A 20,895-nucleotide genomic window follows, 5' to 3' on the forward strand; every position below is an offset into this window, starting at 1 on the left:
ATAGTTGTTCTGAAACTATGTAGGAAGAGGTGGGAAACGTTTCTAAAAGCTAGGGAAAATAAGGAGGGAATTTTAAAAGGAAGAAGGAACTCTGAAGGAATTGAAGAATAGGGGAATGTTAGGAGGACACTGGTTCCTTATGTACTGAACATCTGCTGTATTTTTCATTAAGCATCTAATAAAAGACTTACTTGGGAGCAGAGGGGAAATCTGGAAATCAGGCGGAATATGTTAACAATAACATTATGCTCTTGTTCAGTGTTGGCTAGGTTTTTGCTGTTGAAGTGTGGGATCTCACAGCCTACCTAAGTGAGAGCCCTGGTAAATAAACTGATTATTGACTTGATAATTTGAATTTGATTCTGTCTAAGGACATGAATGTGGCATGAATGTTGTTAGCCTTAGTGACTAAACACAACTTTGGAATAACAATAGGCACTGATGGCAGTGGGTTGGCTTTTGTTACAGTAAAAGAAACAGTGATAATTGGAGACTTCTCAGTTGTTCTCACACTTACCTATCTTCAGTGCAACAACAGGATATATGTATTTTTTGTAATGGTGTATTCTTCTTTCATGTAGAGTTCGCAATATGTCCAGTGTGTCGCCGGGTGCTTGCAGTTGATGCTCAGGGTCAATGAATATCGTTTTGCATGGGTCGAATCAGATGGAGTTAGCTGGTGAGTATTTGTTGTACAGAAAAAGATGAGCTTCTAGTATATCCATGATGAAAGTGTTTTCCTACTGACTTACGCATTCTGTTGAGCTGTTAAAAGAGTCCTTAGGATAAGTTTGCTAATCTAAAAGAGTTGTACAGTCATACCTTGGATCCCGAATGCCTTGGCTCCTGAGCAAATCGGATCCCGAACGAAAAACCCCCGGAAGTGAGTGTTCTGGTTTTCAAATGATTTTGGGAAGCTGAACATCTGGCATGGCTTCCGCAGCTTATGATTGGCTGCAGGACGATCCTGCAGCCAATTGGAAGCTGTGCTTTGGTTTCCGAACATTTTGGATGTCGAATGGACTTCTGGAACAGATTCCAATCGGCTTCCATGGTATGATTGTAGTCCTATCTCATAGATAATTCTGGGTATTGTTCTGTGAGTGGACTGGATTCTTGAACAAAATTTTGTTTACTTTCCAAATAAGTCCCTTGATGAGAGTCCATGATATTTTTAAAGAACATTTTGTTTGCGCAGTACATATAACTTCAGTTGCCGCAATCGTGTATGTAGTATGGACTTCTGTAACTTTGCTCAAGAATACATGTAGATGTTTAGGAGTGATGGATAATATAGCTGGGCTTCTGAAAAGCCTTTGATACAGTCCGTAACCATAGCTACTGAGTAAACTTAGCAGTCATGTGATAGAAAGGCTGATTCTATTCTGAGAGACAAGGGAAATCTGTGGCTCTTGGGAAGTTGTTGAATTCCAATTCCTCAGCCAGCATGGCTAGTGGTTTGGGATGGTGGCCGTATGGAGGGTGAAATGTTAGCAAACACTGTTCCAAAAGTTCCCTTAACTATGCTGAGAGATGCAGTGGTAAATTTTGAAGCTTTATCACAGCAGCCCATATACAGGTCCAAAGGAAAGTTCAAAAATGCTGGCAGCATAATTTGTAGTTTTATTAGGGCTAGCATGACTATAATTTCATTGTTTCGTGGTAGCAAGCACCATTATATACATCGGTGTATATAGGTTCATATTTGTCAGAGCCACCCGTTGGTCCCAGCTCACAAGAGACCCAAGTCCAATCCAGTTTATTTACAAAAGTCTTTATTGAAGATCATTGCTCCTTTTACATTCCATCTCCGTGGCTCCACGTCTGTAACATTAGATCGCTGAAGTCCCCTCTGAATCCGTACCGCCCCTACACCAGTTTAAGAGGCTTGTGCTGGACCACCTCTTCCTCTCCTTCCTTTTCCGCAGGGTCTTTCTGCCCCCCTGGGTTCCCCCCCGCCGGGACTCGCCCGAGGCTGAATCCTCTGACGCCTCTGCCCCCCTCCTTCTTGCTTTGGGGCCAGGCTCCTCCCCAGGGCTCTCCTCACTTCCGCGCGCCTCCACATTTGAACTTGGCGCGCGTACGTTGCTCCTGACCTTTCTCTCGACCGCTACACTGCTCCCGGTGCTACTCTCTGCCCCTTCCGGCAGAGCGTCCTGCTCCGATCTCCTCCCCCTGTCTCCTTCTTGCTCTGCTCCCTCTGACACATTGGTAACTCCACCCCCTTCACTCCGTTCCGGCGGAGAAACCGGCTCCGATCTCCCACTCTCACTGGGGGCTCTCCTCTCGCTCCCCTGCTCCTGATTGCTTCCCCCTTGGGGTCCCCTTGGTCTGACCAGGGGGGCTCCCTTTTGGGAGTCCTCTGACTCACTGGACAGACTCACGGACGACCTTTGGTCATTGTCATCCTCCTCCTCGTCTCTCTGGGATTCTTCCCCCTCGCTCTCTGTCTCCTCCCCCATCTGCCCTTCTCTCCCTGAAACCCTGACATCCATCCCCCCCTCGAAGCCCCCCCTTCCCCCCTCCCGCCTGTCAGGTGCAGGTCGTGGGAGCTGCGGCTCTTCGGGGTTAGATTCAGGATACAGGTCGTCTACGTCCATGTTCTCTGCTGGCAGTTCTGTGTATGTGTGTTCGAACTCGGGTTCTTCAGCCAGCGCAGTCTCAGTCTTTTCTTCCATTGCTACTTCCTCTGGTGCTGCCCGCCAAGGCCCCATAATCCACCTCTTACGCCATTCCTCCTCTGGTTGCTCCTCCCACCAATAAGGGGTTTCCGTGTCCACCCCCGAGCACGATCCCCTGGGCGGGCTTGATTCTGGTGTGCCTTCCTCGGCGGAAGAAAAACCCCTGAAAATGCTGTCTGAAACTGTGGGCGTAAAGAGCCAGTCATCAAAGTACTCGGCTGGCATGGGTCTATGTGGGAAAAGGGCATGGAACTCGTCTTTTAGAATAGGTTCGTCTAAGGCGTAGTCTGGCACCCAACTATTGGCACTGGCTGGGGCACCTTCTCTGGCGAGAAAGTATTCTACTCCCTCTGCCCCCCATCTCGAGTCCAGGATCTCTGTGACCTCGTTGAGCGGTTCGGTCCTAGGTGACCCCCCCCTCTTGGGCGACTCTCTGCGTGGGTCTGGTACTGTTTCTGACTCCTGAAACCTGTGTGGGGCCTTGTAGGGAGTGAGCACCGACCTATGAAAGACCGGGTGCACTCTGGAGCCTTCTGGGAGAGCCAGGCGAAATGCTACAGGATTGATCCTAGCCTCAACTTGGTATGGCCCCAGCTGCCTGTGTCCTAGCTTCTTTTTGGCTAACGATTTGGCTGGCATCGCTTGGGCCGCTAACCATACCCAGTCCCCCACCTGGATGTCTTCTCCCGCTCTTCTGTGTTTGTCCGCCTGCACCTTATAAGCTTGTTTGGCTAGCTCCAAATGTCTCCGCAGTTCCTCGTGCACTTCCTGCAACTCTGCTGCGAACTGGTCGGCCTCTTGTGGCACCCCCTCTCCTGGTGCTATAAGCCTCGGAAAGGTTCTGGGATGACGGCCATTGTTCGCGAAGAACGGCGTCACCCCTGTCGATGCGTGCTTTGTGTTGTTGTAGGCAAACTCAGCCATCGGCAGGTAGTCCACCCACGCTGCGGGTCGCTGATTGGCGTAACATCTCAGGTACTGCTGCATGATCGCGTTGACCCTCTCTGCTTGGCCGTTGGTCTGTGGATGTCTCGCCGACGCTAGGTCGATCTTGACGTGCAGGATACCTAGAAGCTTCTGCCAGAAGTTGGAAACAAATTGGCGCCCCCTGTCGGACAGGATGGACTGCGGTAGCCCATGCACTCTGAACACGTGGTCGATGAAGAGTTTGGCGGTCTGTTCTGCCGTCGCCACCTTGGCACAAGGAATGAAGTGCGCCATCTTGGTGAACAAGTCCACAACCACCAGTACCGCCGTCTTGCCCCTGGAGCTGGGCAGATCAGTAACAAAATCCAGGGCTACCCTCTCCCACGGCTGCTGCGGCGTCTCCAGTGGTTCCAGCAATCCCGCTGGCTTCTGGTGTACTGGTTTGGACCTCTGACAGGTGTCACACCTGGCGACGTAATCCGCCACCTCACCCCGCATCTGGGGCCACCAAAAGTCCCTGGCCACTAATTCTATTGTCTTCTCCTTGCCGAAGTGGCCCGCACTGGGGGCGTCGTGCAACTGCTGCAGAACCTTTGCGCGAAGCTCGTCGCTTGGCACGTAGAGGGCACCCTTGCGAGTCAAGAGCCCGCCTCGCAACTGGAACTCATTGTCTCTCTGCGACCCCCTGCGCAGCTCCTCCATCTTGGATTGTGCAAATTGATCCACTTGCAACGTGCGTCGCACCGCGTCCAGGTCGACTGCGATGGCAGCGCACGCCCACGCCTGCGGCGCGAAAATGTGCTTCGCTGCTACTGGTGCCGTCTCCTCAAGATATTGTGGTTTCCTGGAGAGCGCATCGGCTATAACATTGGAATCCCCCGGGATGTATTCTATTCTGAAGTCGAAATCCGCGAAGAATTCTGCCCAGCGCATGTGTCTTTGGCTCTGCAGCTTCGCTGTTCGCCAATACTCTAAGTTCTTGTGATCCGTGCGCACCTGCACTGTGTGCTTGGCTCCTATGAGGAAGTGTCGCCACGCTTTGAAAGCTGCGTGAATGGCCAACAGCTCCCTGTCCCATATGGTGTAGTTCTGCTCCGTCTTGCTGAGCTTCCGGGAGTAGAAGGCGCCAGGCCTCCAATTCCCTTGCGGATCCTCCTGCAGAAGGACGGCTCCAACCGCTCTGTCTGACGCGTCGGTTTCTACCCGCATGGGCCTGCCGGGATTCACGTGCAGTAGCTGCTCCTCGGAGGCGAGGAGACTTTTAAGCTTCTGAAAAGAGCGCTCTGCCTGTTCCGTCCAAGCGAACTTCTTCTTCTTGGAACTGAGGGTGTCCGTGATTGCTGCCGTCTCCTTTGCAAAACCTCTGATGAATTTGCGATAAAAATTGGCAAATCCGATGAATCTCTGGACTTCCTTCCGATTGCGTGGGCTCTTCCAGTCCAACACCGCTCGGACCTTGACGCTGTCCATGGCCAGCCCCTCGTCGGACAGCTTGTAGCCGAGGAAATCCACCTCCGTTACATCAAACTGGCACTTCTCCAACTTGGCGTAAAGCCTGTGCTCCCGCAACCTCTGCAGGACCTCCTTTACGTCCTTCTCGTGAGCTTCCGGCGATTCCGAGAAGATCAGGATGTCGTCGAGAAAACACACACACTTCTTGTAGAGGAGTCCCGCCAGCACGTGATGCATAAAGGCTTGGAAAACGTGGCTGCCATTTTGGAGACCAAACGGCATAACTCTGTATTCATACGTGCCCAGAGGCGTGAACATGGCAGTCTTCCACTCATCGCCCTTCCGGATGCGGATGAGGTTGTACGCTCCACGCAAATCCAACTTGGTGAAGATCTTACCCTTCCTAACGGTCGCTAGGAGGTCGTCAATCTTGGGCATGGGAAAGGCCTTGGGCTTAGTCAGTCTGTTTATGAATCTATAGTCCACAATGAGTCTTTTTTGGGGCGTGTCTTTCTTCTTCACAAAGAAAACAGGACCGCCTCCCACTGCTTTGGATTCCCGGATGAACCCGCGCTTCAGATTATGCTCTATGAACTCTCTGAGCTCTTGCATCTCGTCCTCAGACATGGAATACAGCTTTGCAGTTGGCAGTTGCGCCCCCGGCACCAGGTCGATCGCACAATCGTAAGGCCTGTGAGGCGGCAACTTGTCAGCTTCTTTCTCGCAGAAAACCTCCAAGAATCCTTCGTACTTGCGAGGCACTGCCTGCACCATGCCAAGTTGCAGCTGCTGCTCGGCCCCCTCCTCCTGATTGGTCTGGATGCAATGCTGAGCACAGTACGATGAGCAGAAGGTGATTTGCCGCTGGTACCACGCTACAGCGGGACTATGCCTCTCCAGCCAACTCATGCCCAATACGATGGGCGTGTCTGACAGGTGGGTGACATTGAAGCTAATTACTTCTCGATGATTTCCAATCTGCATCACCATGGGAGGCGTCTGCTGCACAACTTGCCCTCCCAGCAATTTCCTGCCGTCCACCGTGACTACGTTCAGAGGCGTCGTTGCAGGCAGGAGCGCTATGCGATGCTGCTTGACAAATTGCATTCCCACAAAATCCGCATTGCTCCCTGAATCAATCGTGATGGGAACTTCCAGGGAGTGTCCATTCGGCAGCTGAAGGGTTGCAGTGAGTTGCACTGCTGGCTTGGGTGGTAAAGGGTCTGTGCGTTGCAAGGGTGCTGGGGACTGCTCTACAGATTCGCCTGGCTGAGCCCCAGTAGCTCCGCTTCCAGCCAGGCATTGTCGTTTCCCTGAGGCTGCTCTCTTTGCACCACTTCCGCTGCCACTGTTGCTAGAGCTGCAGTGTGTTTTTGGAGCCTCTGGGGGCACTCTTTCGCCATATGCTGTGCACTGTCACAGATGTAACATTTCCTGGCCCCTCTAGGAGGCTTCGCCTTCACTGCACCGGAAACAGGGGCTGTGGATGGTGTCTGAGCCCTAGCACCACCAATTTCCATCGGCTCTTCTCCCTGCCTCCCCAAGGGCGAGGGGTGCGTCTGGCTGAAGTCCCTGGGGACAAAAGGGGGTGTTCTCGCTGGTGCACGCGCCTGGGGTCCCTCCCCATCGTGCCAAGGGCGTCCCTCGTGTCGTATTCTGATCGCAAGAGCCCTCTGCACCACGTCTTCTAGGGTCTGGGGTCTATCTCCCTGGCAATCTCATCCTTGATGGGGGGGCTAAGACCTTCCCAGAACAGATCTCTTACTGGTTTACTGTCCTTCTCCCAGCCCAACGCAGTTAATAATGTGAAGAATCTGGAATGATATTGACGTACAGTGGCTTTGCCTTGCCGCAGTCCGTGCATCTGTCTACGAGCAATATCCACATCCACAGATGACTGGAAACAAGCATCCATCGCTTTAATAAATTCATCAGAATTGCGGCGGGCAGGGCCATCTTCGCGCCACAAATTGCGCAACCAAGCTCTAGCCTCTCCATGCAAATGCGAAATTATAAACCCCACTCTCTCCTCCTCATCTTTAAAATCATTGCGAAGCAAATGCAGTGCATACACGACATCTGCCCTGAAGTTAGGGTAGTTTTGCAGGTTGCCATCGAAGTGGGTAACTAGGGTGCCCCCCCGCCGTCCAAGTCCAACTCCCTCCGATCTGGATCCCGGGACCCCTGCCCCGCTTGCATGCTCCCACCTTGTTCGCAGGTCCTGGCAAGCCTTCTCCAGTTCGTCATTCTTCTTCTGAGATGCAATGACTGCAGCTGTGAGTTCGGTAACCTGATTCCTCAGCGTTAACAGCTGTTCCTCCGTACTCATGGCTGCTACCGTTGGTGAGCTTTGCAAAAAAAAAAATTTGCGTTCAGGTGAGGGGACTTACTGTCAGAGCCACCCGTTGGTCCCAGCTCACAAGAGACCCAAGTCCAATCCAGTTTATTTACAAAAGTCTTTATTGAAGATCATTGCTCCTTTTACATTCCATCTCCGTGGCTCCACGTCTGTAACATTAGATCGCTGAAGTCCCCTCTGAATCCGTACCGCCCCTACACCAGTTTAAGAGGCTTGTGCTGGACCACCTCTTCCTCTCCTTCCTTTTCCGCAGGGTCTTTCTGCCCCCCTGGGTTCCCCCCCGCCGGGACTCGCCCGAGGCTGAATCCTCTGACGCCTCTGCCCCCCTCCTTCTTGCTTTGGGGCCGGGCTCCTCCCCAGGGCTCTCCTCACTTCCGCGCGCCTCCACATTTGAACTTGGCGCGCGTACGTTGCTCCTGACCTTTCTCTCGACCGCTACACTGCTCCCGGTGCTACTCTCTGCCCCTTCCGGCAGAGCGTCCTGCTCCGATCTCCTCCCCCTGTCTCCTTCTTGCTCTGCTCCCTCTGACACACTGGTAACTCCACCCCCTTCACTCCGTTCCGGCGGAGAAACCGGCTCCGATCTCCCACTCTCACTGGGGGCTCTCCTCTCGCTCCCCTGCTCCTGATTGCTTCCCCCTTGGGGTCCCCTTGGTCTGACCAGGGGGGCTCCCTTTTGGGAGTCCTCTGACTCACTGGACAGACTCACGGACGACCTTTGGTCATTGTCCTCCTCCTCCTCGTCTCTCTGGGATTCTTCCCCCTCGCTCTCTGTCTCCTCCCCCATCTGCCCTTCTCTCCCTGAAACCCTGACAATATTTCAAACACATTCAGCTTTAACAAAAGATTTTAAGCCATTTAAAATGTAACCTTTAGTTTACACTTAGAAATGCAAACCATCTTGTAAAGAATTGTTACCATTTGAACTCCTGTTGTGAAGTAGGAACTTCATCAAAGAAAAGGAAGGCAATACCAGCCTCTGCTTGATTATTTCTCTCATTTTGAGACTTCCTCTGTATTCTGATTTGTCACAAAACAACAACAGCAGCAGCAGCAACAACAACAACAGTGAAACCCTACAATCTCAGTATTGCCTTATTCATTTGCTGGAGCAAGGAGGGACCATCAGATACCCTGTTGTTCCAGCAGATGATTTCACCTCTGCTGTGAATAAAGTAACTGAGCTTTGCTCCCTCCTCTACTCTACTCTACCCTACCCTACCCTACCCCTGGCAGACTAAATTGCATTCTGTTGTTTGGCTGTTTAGTGTTTGCTAATTTGTTTAGTCTCTCTCTAATTTGTATGGAAATATATTTGTGAAAGGCTTTTCTTTTACAAATTCAATGTGTCTGGAAGTGAAGAGTTTACATTCTGAATTATAGGATAGTGAGCAGCTGCCTAATGGTATGTTTCTTATGCTTCCCCCCTGCTCTCTAGTATCATGGGAGTATTGAGTAACAAATGCGGTTTCCAGCTTCAGTATCAGATGATTTTCTCTATCTGGCTGCTGGCATTCAGTCCTCAAATGTGTGAATATTTGCGGCGTTATAATATTGTCCCAGTCCTGTCTGACATCCTTCAGGAGTCTGTAAAAGAGAAAGTCACTAGGATCATTCTTGCAGCATTTCGGGTGAGTAAAGTATTTCAGGTGGGGGGCTTTAGGCCTGGGGGCCAAATGCAGCCCTCTGTGGCTCTCTGGACTTTCCTCAGGCCATATTTTCCACTGGCACTACCTCACATCCTCCTTGACTATTTTGGCCCGACAAAAGTGTGCTCTTGAAGACTGAGAATGCCTTCTGCTTTCCTAGATATAAGAGGTGTGTATACAGAAACTAGCTATTGTGCAAAGGTAAAAATTTACATTCAGTGGTCCATCCACATGAAACTAGGATGATGTCTGAACACTCCTCAGTATGCTATGTCATCTTCTTGATACAGAACTGTAAAGAATGATAGCAGGATGTGGCAGGAAATGACAGTAGGGTCAGTCAAAATATAGAGGGAGTGCCAATTCACAGAGAATCCCATCAGTACCTTTTTAATTAATGGCTATCAGGGTCTGACACCATTTTGTTTGGTTTTTCTTTCCAGAATCTTCTAGAAAAGTCTACTGAAAGAGAAACTCGCCAGGAGTATGCTCTTGCCATGATCCAGTGCAAAGTTCTGAAGCAGCTGGAGAACTTGGAACAACAGAAATATGATGATGAAGACATAAGTGAGGATATAAAGTTTCTGTTGGACAAACTTGGAGAGAGTGTGCAGGACCTCAGGTAAATTTTGTCTTCAGTGTCTAATGTTCAAATTGATACAAGGAGGGTCCTCCTTGGGGTATAGGCTCCCCACCGAAGCACCTGTCAAGATCAAATAGAGGCCTAGTTATTAGAATGATAGCTTGTCTAGTGATTGTTTTCTGCAATGCTGTAGATTCCAAAGACCGTATGAAAGAAATAACTGTAAGACCAAGCAGGCTTTTCTTTTTTTTAAACCAACTTCACATGATTTGTACCTTGGGATGGTATCAGATTCAAGTAACCATAAAACTACAAAATAGTAGTTATCATTTGTCATTACCATAAGTAGGCTTTATTTTACACCTCATTTGGGAGTACCTCATCATCTTATATAATATCAATATAAAGTACCAAAACAGAGTGCTTTAAGTGCTGAAGGAGTTGTGTTTTTAAAAAGTCAACAGACATGGCATGTAATTAATAATAATAATAATAATAATTAATGGAAATCAGAATTGCTATGCCTTCAAAAATAAAAGGAAATGGCTCTGTGGTTTTATATTTGGCTAAGCACCAAACTGGGGGACGCGGGTGGCGCTGTGGGTAAAACCTCAGCGCCTAGGACTTGCTGATCGCATGGTCGGCGGTTCGAATCCCTGCGGCAGGGTGAGTTCCCGTCGTTCGGTCCCAGCTCCTGCCCACCTAGCAGTTCGAAAGCACCCTTAAGTGCAAGTAGATAAATAGGTACTGCTTTATAGCGGGAAGGTAAACGGCGTTTCCGTGTGCTGCTCTGGTTCTGGTTCACCGGAGCAGCATCGTCACACTGGCCTCGTGACCCGGAAGTGTCTGCGGACAGCGCTGGCTCCCGGCCTCTAGAGTGAGATGAGCGCACAACCCTAGAGTCTGTCAAGACTGGCCCGTACGGGCAGGGGTACCTTTAACTTTACCTTTTAAGCACCAAACTGTGGTTGACCTAGGTTATTAGAAAATGACCATGCACATACATAGTTAAAAGATTCTAATGGCTAGATTCCCATTTTCCAAAGCTGGTTGTGTGGCCTGGGAGAGGAGCACGTGTTAATCAGAGTAAGGAATGTTTTCCCCATTATGGCAACTTCCTGGAAGCAAACTCCAAATTGGTTCTGAATGTCCTAGGCTACAATCCTATCCTTGTAATGCAAAACTGTCAGCAACAGAGAAAAATCTGGAAAAATTTACTCCTTTAGCTTCAGTCTGGCCAAAGTAGAATTCATGGTAAATAGGCCACATTCATCCCAATGAAAATATGCTGCCATTTGTAAATTGCACTTCTATATTTATAAGTGTTCATACTTACGATTGTAAGTGCCACTTACAAATTTTGTAAAATGCTTTACAAAGAGTCCTAAGTGCAGTGGGAGGTTTGGATGTGCGTTTGCTTTCATATATTGTCCTTGTGCAGCAGATTTATTCCTCATTCTCTTATGTTCGGTTTATTTTGCAGTTCGTTTGATGAATATAGTTCTGAGCTTAAGTCGGGGAGACTGGAGTGGAGCCCTGTTCACAAATCTGAGAAATTTTGGCGAGAGAATGCTGTAAGATTAAATGAAAAGAATTATGAACTCTTGAAGTAAGTTCTTCTGGTATATCCCTGCTTCAGTTCAATTGTTGTGTTGCTCAGAGTAACCAAAGTTTCATTTAGGGTATCTGCATAAGGTAGACGGACTATAATACCATTTTCAATAAAAGTTCCCGTCTTAGAAAATGTCCCAAGTGAGCACAGTGAGAGAGAGAGAAAAACTTTGTTGCTTTGTATGGTATGGAAACTAAATTCGGAGCCTTAGCTCAGAGGGCTGTATCCAGGTCCCAGTAATGCCTGCACAACAGGACTTCCACTGCGTCTTCCTGCAGCCCCCCCAATCTGTTCTGGATTTTCTGCCAGCCCTATGGAGCAGATTTCTTTCGTGGAGAGAAGAAGGAAAGGAAGTCCTGTGGCACAGGTAGAAGTCCTTCTGTTAATGACACAATTTCATAGGATACAATCTACTGTGTTCTTTTTTGAGCACAGGTGAATTTGTAAGAGCATTGGCTTGCTTCTTAAATGAAATGTGGCTTGATTCTAGAACAGCAAATGTATTGTTTTGATAAATTTAGACACTTCCTTGAGATTGCTGGAAACTATTAAAGATTGGGTTTGCGGCTAATGGCTGTGATATGATTTCCCTCCCCCCCCCAAAAAAAGTTTTTTCCTCATCGGTAACCTTATCACTGCTATAACATCTGAATGTAGCATAAATATCTGTTCATAGTAGTGTCATACTTGCCTATTCAGGAATATGCATTATTCATTCCAAATGAGGTAATCAGTCAAGTGTCTGTGCTGCGATGTCTTGGCTTGGATGCTTCATCTGTCTCTAGATACGCCTTGCAGATCAAAAGGCTTAGCTGAGCATGAAGCAAAGTGGTAATTATCAGCAACACTGGTTTTGTCTTCATTGAAAGTTGAGCTAACTTAATTAAGTATATTATTGGTTCTTTAGTTTATCGTTCAGTGTACAAATCCTGAAAAGATTTCTGTGAAATGAGTACAGTTCCCTCTCCCCACAAAGGCTTATTTGAATTTTTGCATGGCAGATTAATAAGATTAGAATTTACCAGAGAAATGTATTAAGAATTTACAGCTGAACACATTTGCTAATTATGTGTTGGACATTCATTACCTAGATGATTTGGGATAGCATTTAACTAAGTCATACTTGGAACCAACTGACTGAAATCAGTGATGTTAAGTCAGTCATGACCAAGTCCATTGATTTCACTAGGATAGAATCTACACGCATGTTGAAAACATTGTGAAAATGCTTTTTTAAAAATCATTTTGAAAAAATGCATTGAATTTGCTATAGCTCACAGTCACCATTTAGTGTCACAATTGTATATTGCACTTTACAACACATTCAAAACATTTTATTTGCAGCGAGATGAGCACCGCAACCCCAGAGTCGTCCGCGACTGGACTTAACGCTCAGGGGTCCCTTTACCTTTACCTTTACCTTTTTAGCTGAGTCCTAGATCTACCCTGAGTGTGATTTTGAAATATCTCTCAAAATATTTGTGTGATACTGTGTGAATCTAGAAAAGTTTTTCAGTACTGAAGTAAAATGGCAGAGGTTTATTGAGTTTTATCAATTTTTTGTATGCTATATTTTGTACACTCCATAGTGAATAAGGATCTTATATATTTGCAATCCTATTGTAGAATCTTGACAAAGCTTCTGGAGGTATCAGATGATCCTCAAGTCTTGGCTGTAGCTGCTCATGATGTGGGAGAATATGTCCGACACTATCCTCGAGGAAAACGGTGGGGAAGGCTTTTTCTTACCTTTGCTTAGCACCTGAGTTAATACAAGGGCCATTGCTTATGACACAAGGAACAGTTAGTGTAACCTTTTGTTAGACCTTACTATAAAGTATCAGTGGATGGTTTAATTTGATTTTATATTTATGCATGTGAGATGCTTTCAGTAACATTTTTATAGGACTATTTGAATTTTGTTGAGTATTCTAAATTGTCATGTAATTTTTTTGATGATATGAGCTGCTTTGATTATAGTTCACAATGGAAAAGTGGCTTACAAATCAATTGAGCTAAAATGGACTGAGATGTTTGTGCTGAAGAAGCACCCACATTTGCTTTCCAAACTAATCTTACGTCACCAAACCTTTATTAGGCATTACAAGTACAGCCATTATAAAACATCCATATATAAAATTTTTAAAATATACACATAAACAGCCATGTAAAATATATAATGGCAAGGATTTTCATTGGGATTTCTTCCCGCTAAATAGTGCCATTCACCACTCTAAGAGAGACTATTGACAAAAACTCAGCCACCCTTGCAGTTACTTCCGGGTTAATGTCAGACAGATAGAATCTGATATTTTCATTGTGTTGTGATGTTAGATTACCCCAAAAAAGATAATAACAAGCCTTATTAGCTCACTGTGCAATGGCCAGTAAGAAAAGGATATGTTCTACAGTATCCGGCACATTCAAATATCATTTGCAATGTCTATCATTTTTGGGGATGTTTAAATATCTGCCCTTGACAAAAGCTGAGGGGAAAACATTCAATCGGGTTAACAAAGTCCCTGCATTGGGCTGGAATTATTTATTTTGAGATATAAGTGACCCTGTTACCTGTTGTATTTAAACCATAATACTTGGGTGAGCAAATTTTATTTACAGCTGACTCGATGTTTGGTTTTTCCAAACTAATCCATGTGCCTTATTAAGCTTTCGATTAGGAAGTTTTAAGACAGCATATTGAAGCTAGCTGAGGGGAATTCAGTTGAAGTAATAGACAGTGGTGGGGAATCTTTACTGACAGGCAGTCAGGATCCTAACCTCCCCCACCTCACACATGGGTCTGCTGGAAATTTGTGGTCTCGGTACTGTAAAGTAACTTAAAATGGTGTGAGGTTGGTGGTTGCTAGTAATTGGAAGTGGAAGGAAACATGAAAACACACAACACCCACACCCCTGACCACTACCTCTCTCTTACCCATGCTCTCTTCTCTTCTCTTAGTGTGATTGAGCAACTTGGTGGAAAACAGCTTGTAATGAACCACATGCACCACGAAGACCAACAGGTTCGCTATAATGCCTTGCTTGCTGTGCAGAAGTTGATGGTCCACAACTGGTATGTGACAACTCACTTTCACTTGGAGGGTTTTACTTTATTTAATTTAGTAGATTTATATACCACCCTTCATCATAAGATCTCAGGGCAGGAGTTTTTTTTTGGGAAATGTGTGAAACTCAAGTCCTAAATTATGACATGCCTCTTGGGGGTTACAATAAAACTTTGGTACCCTCTACCACTGAAATGATAACAACTCAGCAACTGGCAGTAGTGTCATTGTTAAGTGAAATTTAGCGGCTCTTCTGCTGTCTTTTTTCACTATTACCCCCCCATTTTGTTATATAAGGAAAATTGAAGTAGACTGTATAAAACAGAATATATTATTATTCCTTTTTGTTTCCTGACATTTAGAATGCCTGATATTTTCAGCCTTTAATTGTGTTTCCATTAGAAATTCTTGCAGCAGATTCCATTTATATGTCCAGCAGATCTTTGGTGAACAGAAATGCAAGATGCATTTGTATTTTTCTAACAGCTGAACTGAAAGAAATAGATTCTTGTTAAAAAGTTGTTTAAAAGTTTCTGAACTGATTTGTTTTGTTTAACAAAACGTATGTACAACTTGCTTGTTAAAAAAACCAAAAACTTTTTTTAATGGTTTATAAAACATGAAATATATTGATAAAACATGGTTAGATACAGGTATTGGTAAGCATTCGAAGGTGATTGAAATGAACAGTAGCTAAAAAGAGATAAACTACATGTTCGCAGAAGCGGCTTAGTCATGCTGGCCACATGACCTGGAAACTGTACGCTGGCTCCCTTGGCCAATAAAGCAAGATGAGCACCGCAACCCCAGAGTCAGTAACGACTGGACCTAATGGTCAGGGGTCCCTTTACCTTTTACATGTACCTTGTAAATGTCTGGGTAGGGTTACCTGAGCAAAAATGTTTTAAGCAGGTGCCGAAGAGAGTATAGCCTGCCGGACATCAAAAGGCAGAGAGTTGTAGGTGCTGCCAAACGAAACAATTTATTTCTTAGGATAGTTTTATAAACTTTTGTGCACATATGCAGGGCATTAGGAAACAGATTCTTTAGCCTTATTTCTTAATGGCTGGGTGGGGGGACTTTTTCAGCTGTAGCAACTTAGTTGAAATAAATTGTTTCGTTTGGCAGCACCTACAACTCTCTGCCTTTTGATGTCCGGCAGGCTATACTCTCTTCGGCACCTGCTTAAAACATTTTTGCTCAGGTAACCCTACCCAGACATTTACAAGGTACATGTAAAAGGATAGTTTTATAAACTTTTGTGCACATATGCAGGGCATTAGGAAACAGATTCTTTAGCCTTATTTCTTAATGGCTGGGTGGGGGGACTTTTTCAGCTGTAGCAACTTAGTTGAAACTTTTTGCAAGTAATACAGACACATCAGTAGCACATCCCCTCCATGAACTACCTCATTATATTTTGTAAAATTTATATACTAGAGAAAAGGCAGCCTGCCTGCCTGCCTAGTATATATATCGGATCATTACAGGCTATTACCATCATCCTATTCCTTGGGAATGGAATAAAGAATTTCCTAATGTCATTCTTCAAGATGCATAATCCACTACGCCTGTTATCTAACCACTATAATCAACTACTTCTGGCCTGTGTATACTCTAGAAACTTATACAGAAGAGAAGTTTAGCATGGTAAATCTAACATTATAGTATTGCATCCCTCCTTTTCATTAGTTTCCGTTACCTGTCATGGCCTTTCAGAAGGCCTGCAAGGCTTTTACCTCTGTACTCTTTCTGTGCAATTGAAAGTGCAAAGAATACAGTTGTACTTCTGTTTATGTAACCCTCTGGTTACATAAACTTTGGGATGCGAGCAGCAAACCCGGAAGTATTTTACTGGATTTTGCCCCGCGCACATACACAGAAGCGGTCCTCAGGTTGTGGAAACCTCGGGATCCGACCGGACCTCCAGAACAGATCCCGTCTGCAACCAGAGGTACCACTAATGACAAAGAGCAGAGCCCACATCCTCTTAACCATTACAATGAGTCGATTGAGATGATTTGGGTGAAGACTGGTTTTTATGCTCAGCATCACATAAAAACAGAAAATTCATTGATCAGCAGCCCACATTCGTACTATGGTACAATTTATGGCCCAATCCCATTGTGAGGATGGACTTTTTAGACCACAGGCAAAGAACAAGGCTCAATATAGAAAGAATCACTGTCTGTGGCCTCGGATCTTTCCCTTCCAGGTAATAGTCTCCCCCCCCCCAAACTTCAGTACCCAGCATTTCTCCCATAGTAGTTGTTTCTCTTGTAGCCCCATATTCCTTTCCATCCACTCCAGTTTTTAAACTGAAAATACCCACTGTTTGGAAATATAACTTTGTGGATTGTTATTAAGAAGGCCTATTGCTGTGTCACATTTTTTGTCTCGAATCTCTCATCCACCTAATTCAATCCATTCTATCATAGAAAATTGGAACATAAAATGAGGTGAACGTTGTGCTTAGCTCTTTGCCAATATATGTCCCACCAAGAGTTACATCTGTTTGGTTGGGGCCAGCTGGATCATCAAGATGTGTTTCACTTAGGTTTCAATTCTACACTCTACTTACCTTTTAAGGCCCTATGAGGTTCAACAGAATTTTACACGCGGGTGGCGCTGTGGGTTAAACCACAGAGCCTAGGACGTGCTGATCAGAAGGTTGGCGGTTCGAATCCCCGCGAAGGGGTGAGCTCCCGTTGCTTGGTCCCTGCTCCTGCCAACCTAGCAGTTCAAAAGCACGTCAAAGTCCAAGTAGATAAATAGGTACCGCTCCAGTGGGAAGGTAAATGGCATTTCTGTGCGCTGCTCTGGTTCGCCAGAAGCAGCTTAGTCATTCTGGCCACATGACCCGGAAGCTGTACGCCGGCTCCCTCGGCCAATAAAGCGAGATGAGTGCCGCAACCCCAGAGTCGGTCACGACTGGACCTAATGGTCAGGGGTCCCTTTACCTTTAGACATGTATAGGTCTGCACTGTTAATAATATACTTTTGTAGCAATTGATGATTCTATAAAAAACACAACCCTCAGAATGAGGAAAGTACAGCAAACACATCCAAACCTGGTACAGTTATGTCATTTATCTGTGATACTCTTAATAACTGAACCAATAAAATGCAAAATTGACTATATATTTAACTGGTTTTGAAAAGTCAAGTAATTTAGGTACTATTGCTTTTAAATAGGATTCTGAAGCAAAATGACATTGATGATGAAGCTGTTTCTAAATTAATAAGCATGTGAATGTCTGCTATGCGGCTCATAATTAGCTCTGCAGCCATGTGAAGCCACATAAAATATTTTATGTTTGAAATGAATATTCTGTATCTTCCCCTGTGAGTTTCTCAATACATCCCTGTATTTCCCCTGCTGAAAAATACATCTTGTACTTCACTGTTTCTGGGGTTTCATTTTGGGATACTGCTCTACACCTCTTGTTTAATTAATGTTTGTTTTTCAGTCTCAGTATCCCAGAATTTCATACAGGGGAACTGAAACAGCATTTGTTTGCCAATGACAGTAATTTATTTTCAGATTTCTATATTGAAGGAAATGGTACTTTAGACTGTGTCTCAAGCAAAGTTTAATTAAGGTTCAGTCAGTCACAATTTATTTCAGGTTCTTAAAATTATGTTGCTATGTGTAAAACTGCACAAATTTGTTTTCTGTTCAGCTTGGTAAATGTGTCTTGATTCACGTAGATTCATATTGGATTACTGAAGCAAATAAAGCATCAAGTCAAATGTAAATTAGTGAGGAGATAGGTTTAATTTAGAATACATCTTTAATCTAGCATTGCAATATAAGTGAAGACCTTAACAGCACTTTACAAATAAAAACCTAGACATGACTCAGCCAAAGTCCAACACCAGCCAAATTTTGTTGTATGCTGATATAAATGGAGGAGAGTGTTAAGAATGTGTTTTTACACTTTAAATCAATGGGACATTCCTAACTTTCTCCCCCATTTATACCTTTGAAGGTTTTGCCCCTCTCTTAATTGGACTGGGCAAATGTGTACCAATATGCTTTCGCAAACCGAAAACTTGAGTATCAAATTAATTGTAGAAGAATCTTGGTACAGAGAGATGTGAGCAACTGAAATTTCAGTGTGCATATTTAATTCTCCCAAGGTCATTGGGCTGCATCTCGGTAGTACAGCATCTGCTTAGCATCCAGAAGTTCCTAGGTTCAATCACTGGCATATCCAGGAAGGACTGGGAAAGACATCTTTTTGATAATCTGGAGAGATGTTCCCAGTCCATCTAGCTCAGGATTGTATGTGAAGGTTTTAACTCTGTAGAAGGCATCTTCTGATGTTCCCATGCTTTTACATAAACTGGATGGAAGGAAAGCTACTAAGTGATGAGCAGCAGAACAATGTGTTTCAAGATCTTTTGAAAGGTGGCAGCTGGAATAAAAAGCACGAATAAAAAGCTAGCTCTAAGTAGGCAAATTACATGAGCAGCACAAGCAGAACAGTACCATCTCGTCAGTTTGAGGCAGGCTGTATTGGTGCCATTTTGCTAGAAGAAATTGTACAGTATGTCTGAATTCTCCAGCCTAAGCTGATCTGTTTTTCTAATTCTGGGAAATGGTTGTACATGTTCTGAGATTTAACATAAGCAGTAAAATCTGAAACTATCACAATGAAACACTTTGCTGGTATAAACTAGCATGGCTAATGTTCAGAATATAAATTTGTTGTTTTTAATGTAAAATTCAGACCTGAGGCATTTAGCAAAACTGGCATCTGAGTGGAACTGCTGTGGGCTAGTTGAGGCAAGAAATTGCCTGCTTCTTTTGAAAACAGTAACCGCTACTTATTTCCTTCAGAAACCTCTCACTAAATTTTCATCATTGGTCCTTTAAAAATGTCTCACCCACCCCTTGTTTTCTTTCAGGGAGTATCTTGGAAAACAGCTACAGTCAGAGCAGCCTCAAACTGCCACAGCACGAAGCTGAGTCTGTCCTTTGGCGGGAAATAACTGGAGTAACAATTGCTATCTTGAAGTGCGAGTAAGAAAATGATGTGATTGCAGTTTCTTCACTGCCTACCCTGCTATTGTGTAGATTTCTTCCCTGTTATTCTTCCAGTATTGTTGCCAGGGGTAAAAATTAATCTAGTAAACAGTTTCTGGCAGTTTGCTAGCTGAAGCCCTTTAATATTGCAAAAATATACAAGAAATATAGCTGATATATGTTGCCTTTATTTTATGTATTTATTGTCTCTAAATAAGAAAAAAAAGAACACAAAGCATTAAAGAATAATCATTCCATATCATTAATTGTCTCTGTGTTGCCTGTTCTTCACTTGGCTATGAATAATATTGTTTGGAAAGCAACATTTCAATTAATTTAGTTGACAGAATGATTGTTAAAGCTACATATGAAAACATTAAAAGACCAATTCTTCATCCCCTCTGGTGTTACCAAGAAGCTGGAACTCTATACGTACATATTCTGAGCAATGAAAACATTGTTGTGGCCACCAATGTGAACCACACTCATGTGAGCTGTAGGCACGCACCAATCACCCATTAACTCCAGAAATCAAATGCAACAAACACCCTTAATTTGGTCATTAGTCTCCTTTTGTGAGTAAATAGCTTCTACCTGATAAGCATATCCTGCACTATCCTATTGCATTTTCAGAGAACTCCCAAAATTACCTAGTTTCAATGAAGGCAAAGAGCATCACGCTAAAGATAACAATAAATTGAGGACTTTCTTATGTGGTATGACCATTAACTTGACCTAGGATGTCCCTGGAATCTCTTTTGTACCTTGGACTCTTAGGTCAAGCCTTTTTGGGGGGGCGCGATCGAATTCAAGGAGAGGCCCACTTCTTTTCAGATGCTGTACTCCTGTGATAGACCATGGGAGATGCCTTCTTTATTCCCTCTGCTTAAGGTTTATCTAGATTCTTTCCTTGCCTCTTCCCTCCGTGGGTTCCCTTGCCTCTGCTTGTTGTTTGTTTCAGGATTGGAAAGACATCCAGTAGGGTCTTTTGTGAGAGGAAAACCTTTCTGTTTTTCAACCAAATTTGGGTGGGCTCGCCAGGAACCTGGAGATAGATGGTTTTGGAAAGGGATTTACAATGAGGTTGAACTATCAGCCCACCCCACTTAATACCGTGTTTCTGATAGGCATAAGGATTGTTTTAATGAATTATTCCTCCTTTGCCAAAGCATGTAATCCCAGCTAGGATCATGTATCTGTGCTTGTCAGAAATTCAGAGCTTTGGGTCTCAGCAATGCCACTCACCTTCCTCACGAGGACATGCAGCTATTGCATCTCACTTTCCTTACTTTTCTGCAACTTCTTTGTTTTCTCTGACCCCAGTGAGATGGGGAAGCCTCTATTTTGCATGTTAACATTTCCCACTTAATGGATTCTTTCATTTTTCCCATAGCAAAACTGGGTGTTTAAGGCGTTGCCTCATAGTTCTTCATTAGGTGATTTTCCACCTCTGGTCTCCTCCCTCTATCTCTGTAATGGTAACTAAGTGTATGGTCCAGGCAATGCATGGCTGAATTAGCCTGTGTAATGAATTT

General features: G+C 44.8%; 1 protein-coding gene across 1 annotated transcript in view; it reads left to right on the forward strand.

The window, feature by feature from the left end:
* ATP6V1H (ATPase H+ transporting V1 subunit H) overlaps positions 1-19,626 on the forward strand; it is a 39,264-nt gene extending 19,638 nt beyond the window's left edge. Inside the window, exons 8-14 of the mRNA XM_081917586.1 lie at positions 582-679; positions 8,858-9,050; positions 9,512-9,690; positions 11,135-11,260; positions 12,890-12,991; positions 14,223-14,336; positions 19,243-19,626. Of these exons, the coding sequence (XP_081773712.1) occupies positions 582-679; positions 8,858-9,050; positions 9,512-9,690; positions 11,135-11,260; positions 12,890-12,991; positions 14,223-14,336; positions 19,243-19,303 (873 nt within the window). The 3' untranslated portion in view covers positions 19,304-19,626. The remainder of the gene's footprint in view (positions 1-581; positions 680-8,857; positions 9,051-9,511; positions 9,691-11,134; positions 11,261-12,889; positions 12,992-14,222; positions 14,337-19,242) is intronic.
* Positions 19,627-20,895: the final 1,269 nt, after the last annotated feature.

This window comes from Podarcis melisellensis, assembly GCF_964234715.1.
Source record: "Podarcis melisellensis genome assembly, chromosome: 7".
In the NCBI taxonomy this organism is placed as follows: Eukaryota; Metazoa; Chordata; class Lepidosauria; order Squamata; family Lacertidae; genus Podarcis; species Podarcis melisellensis.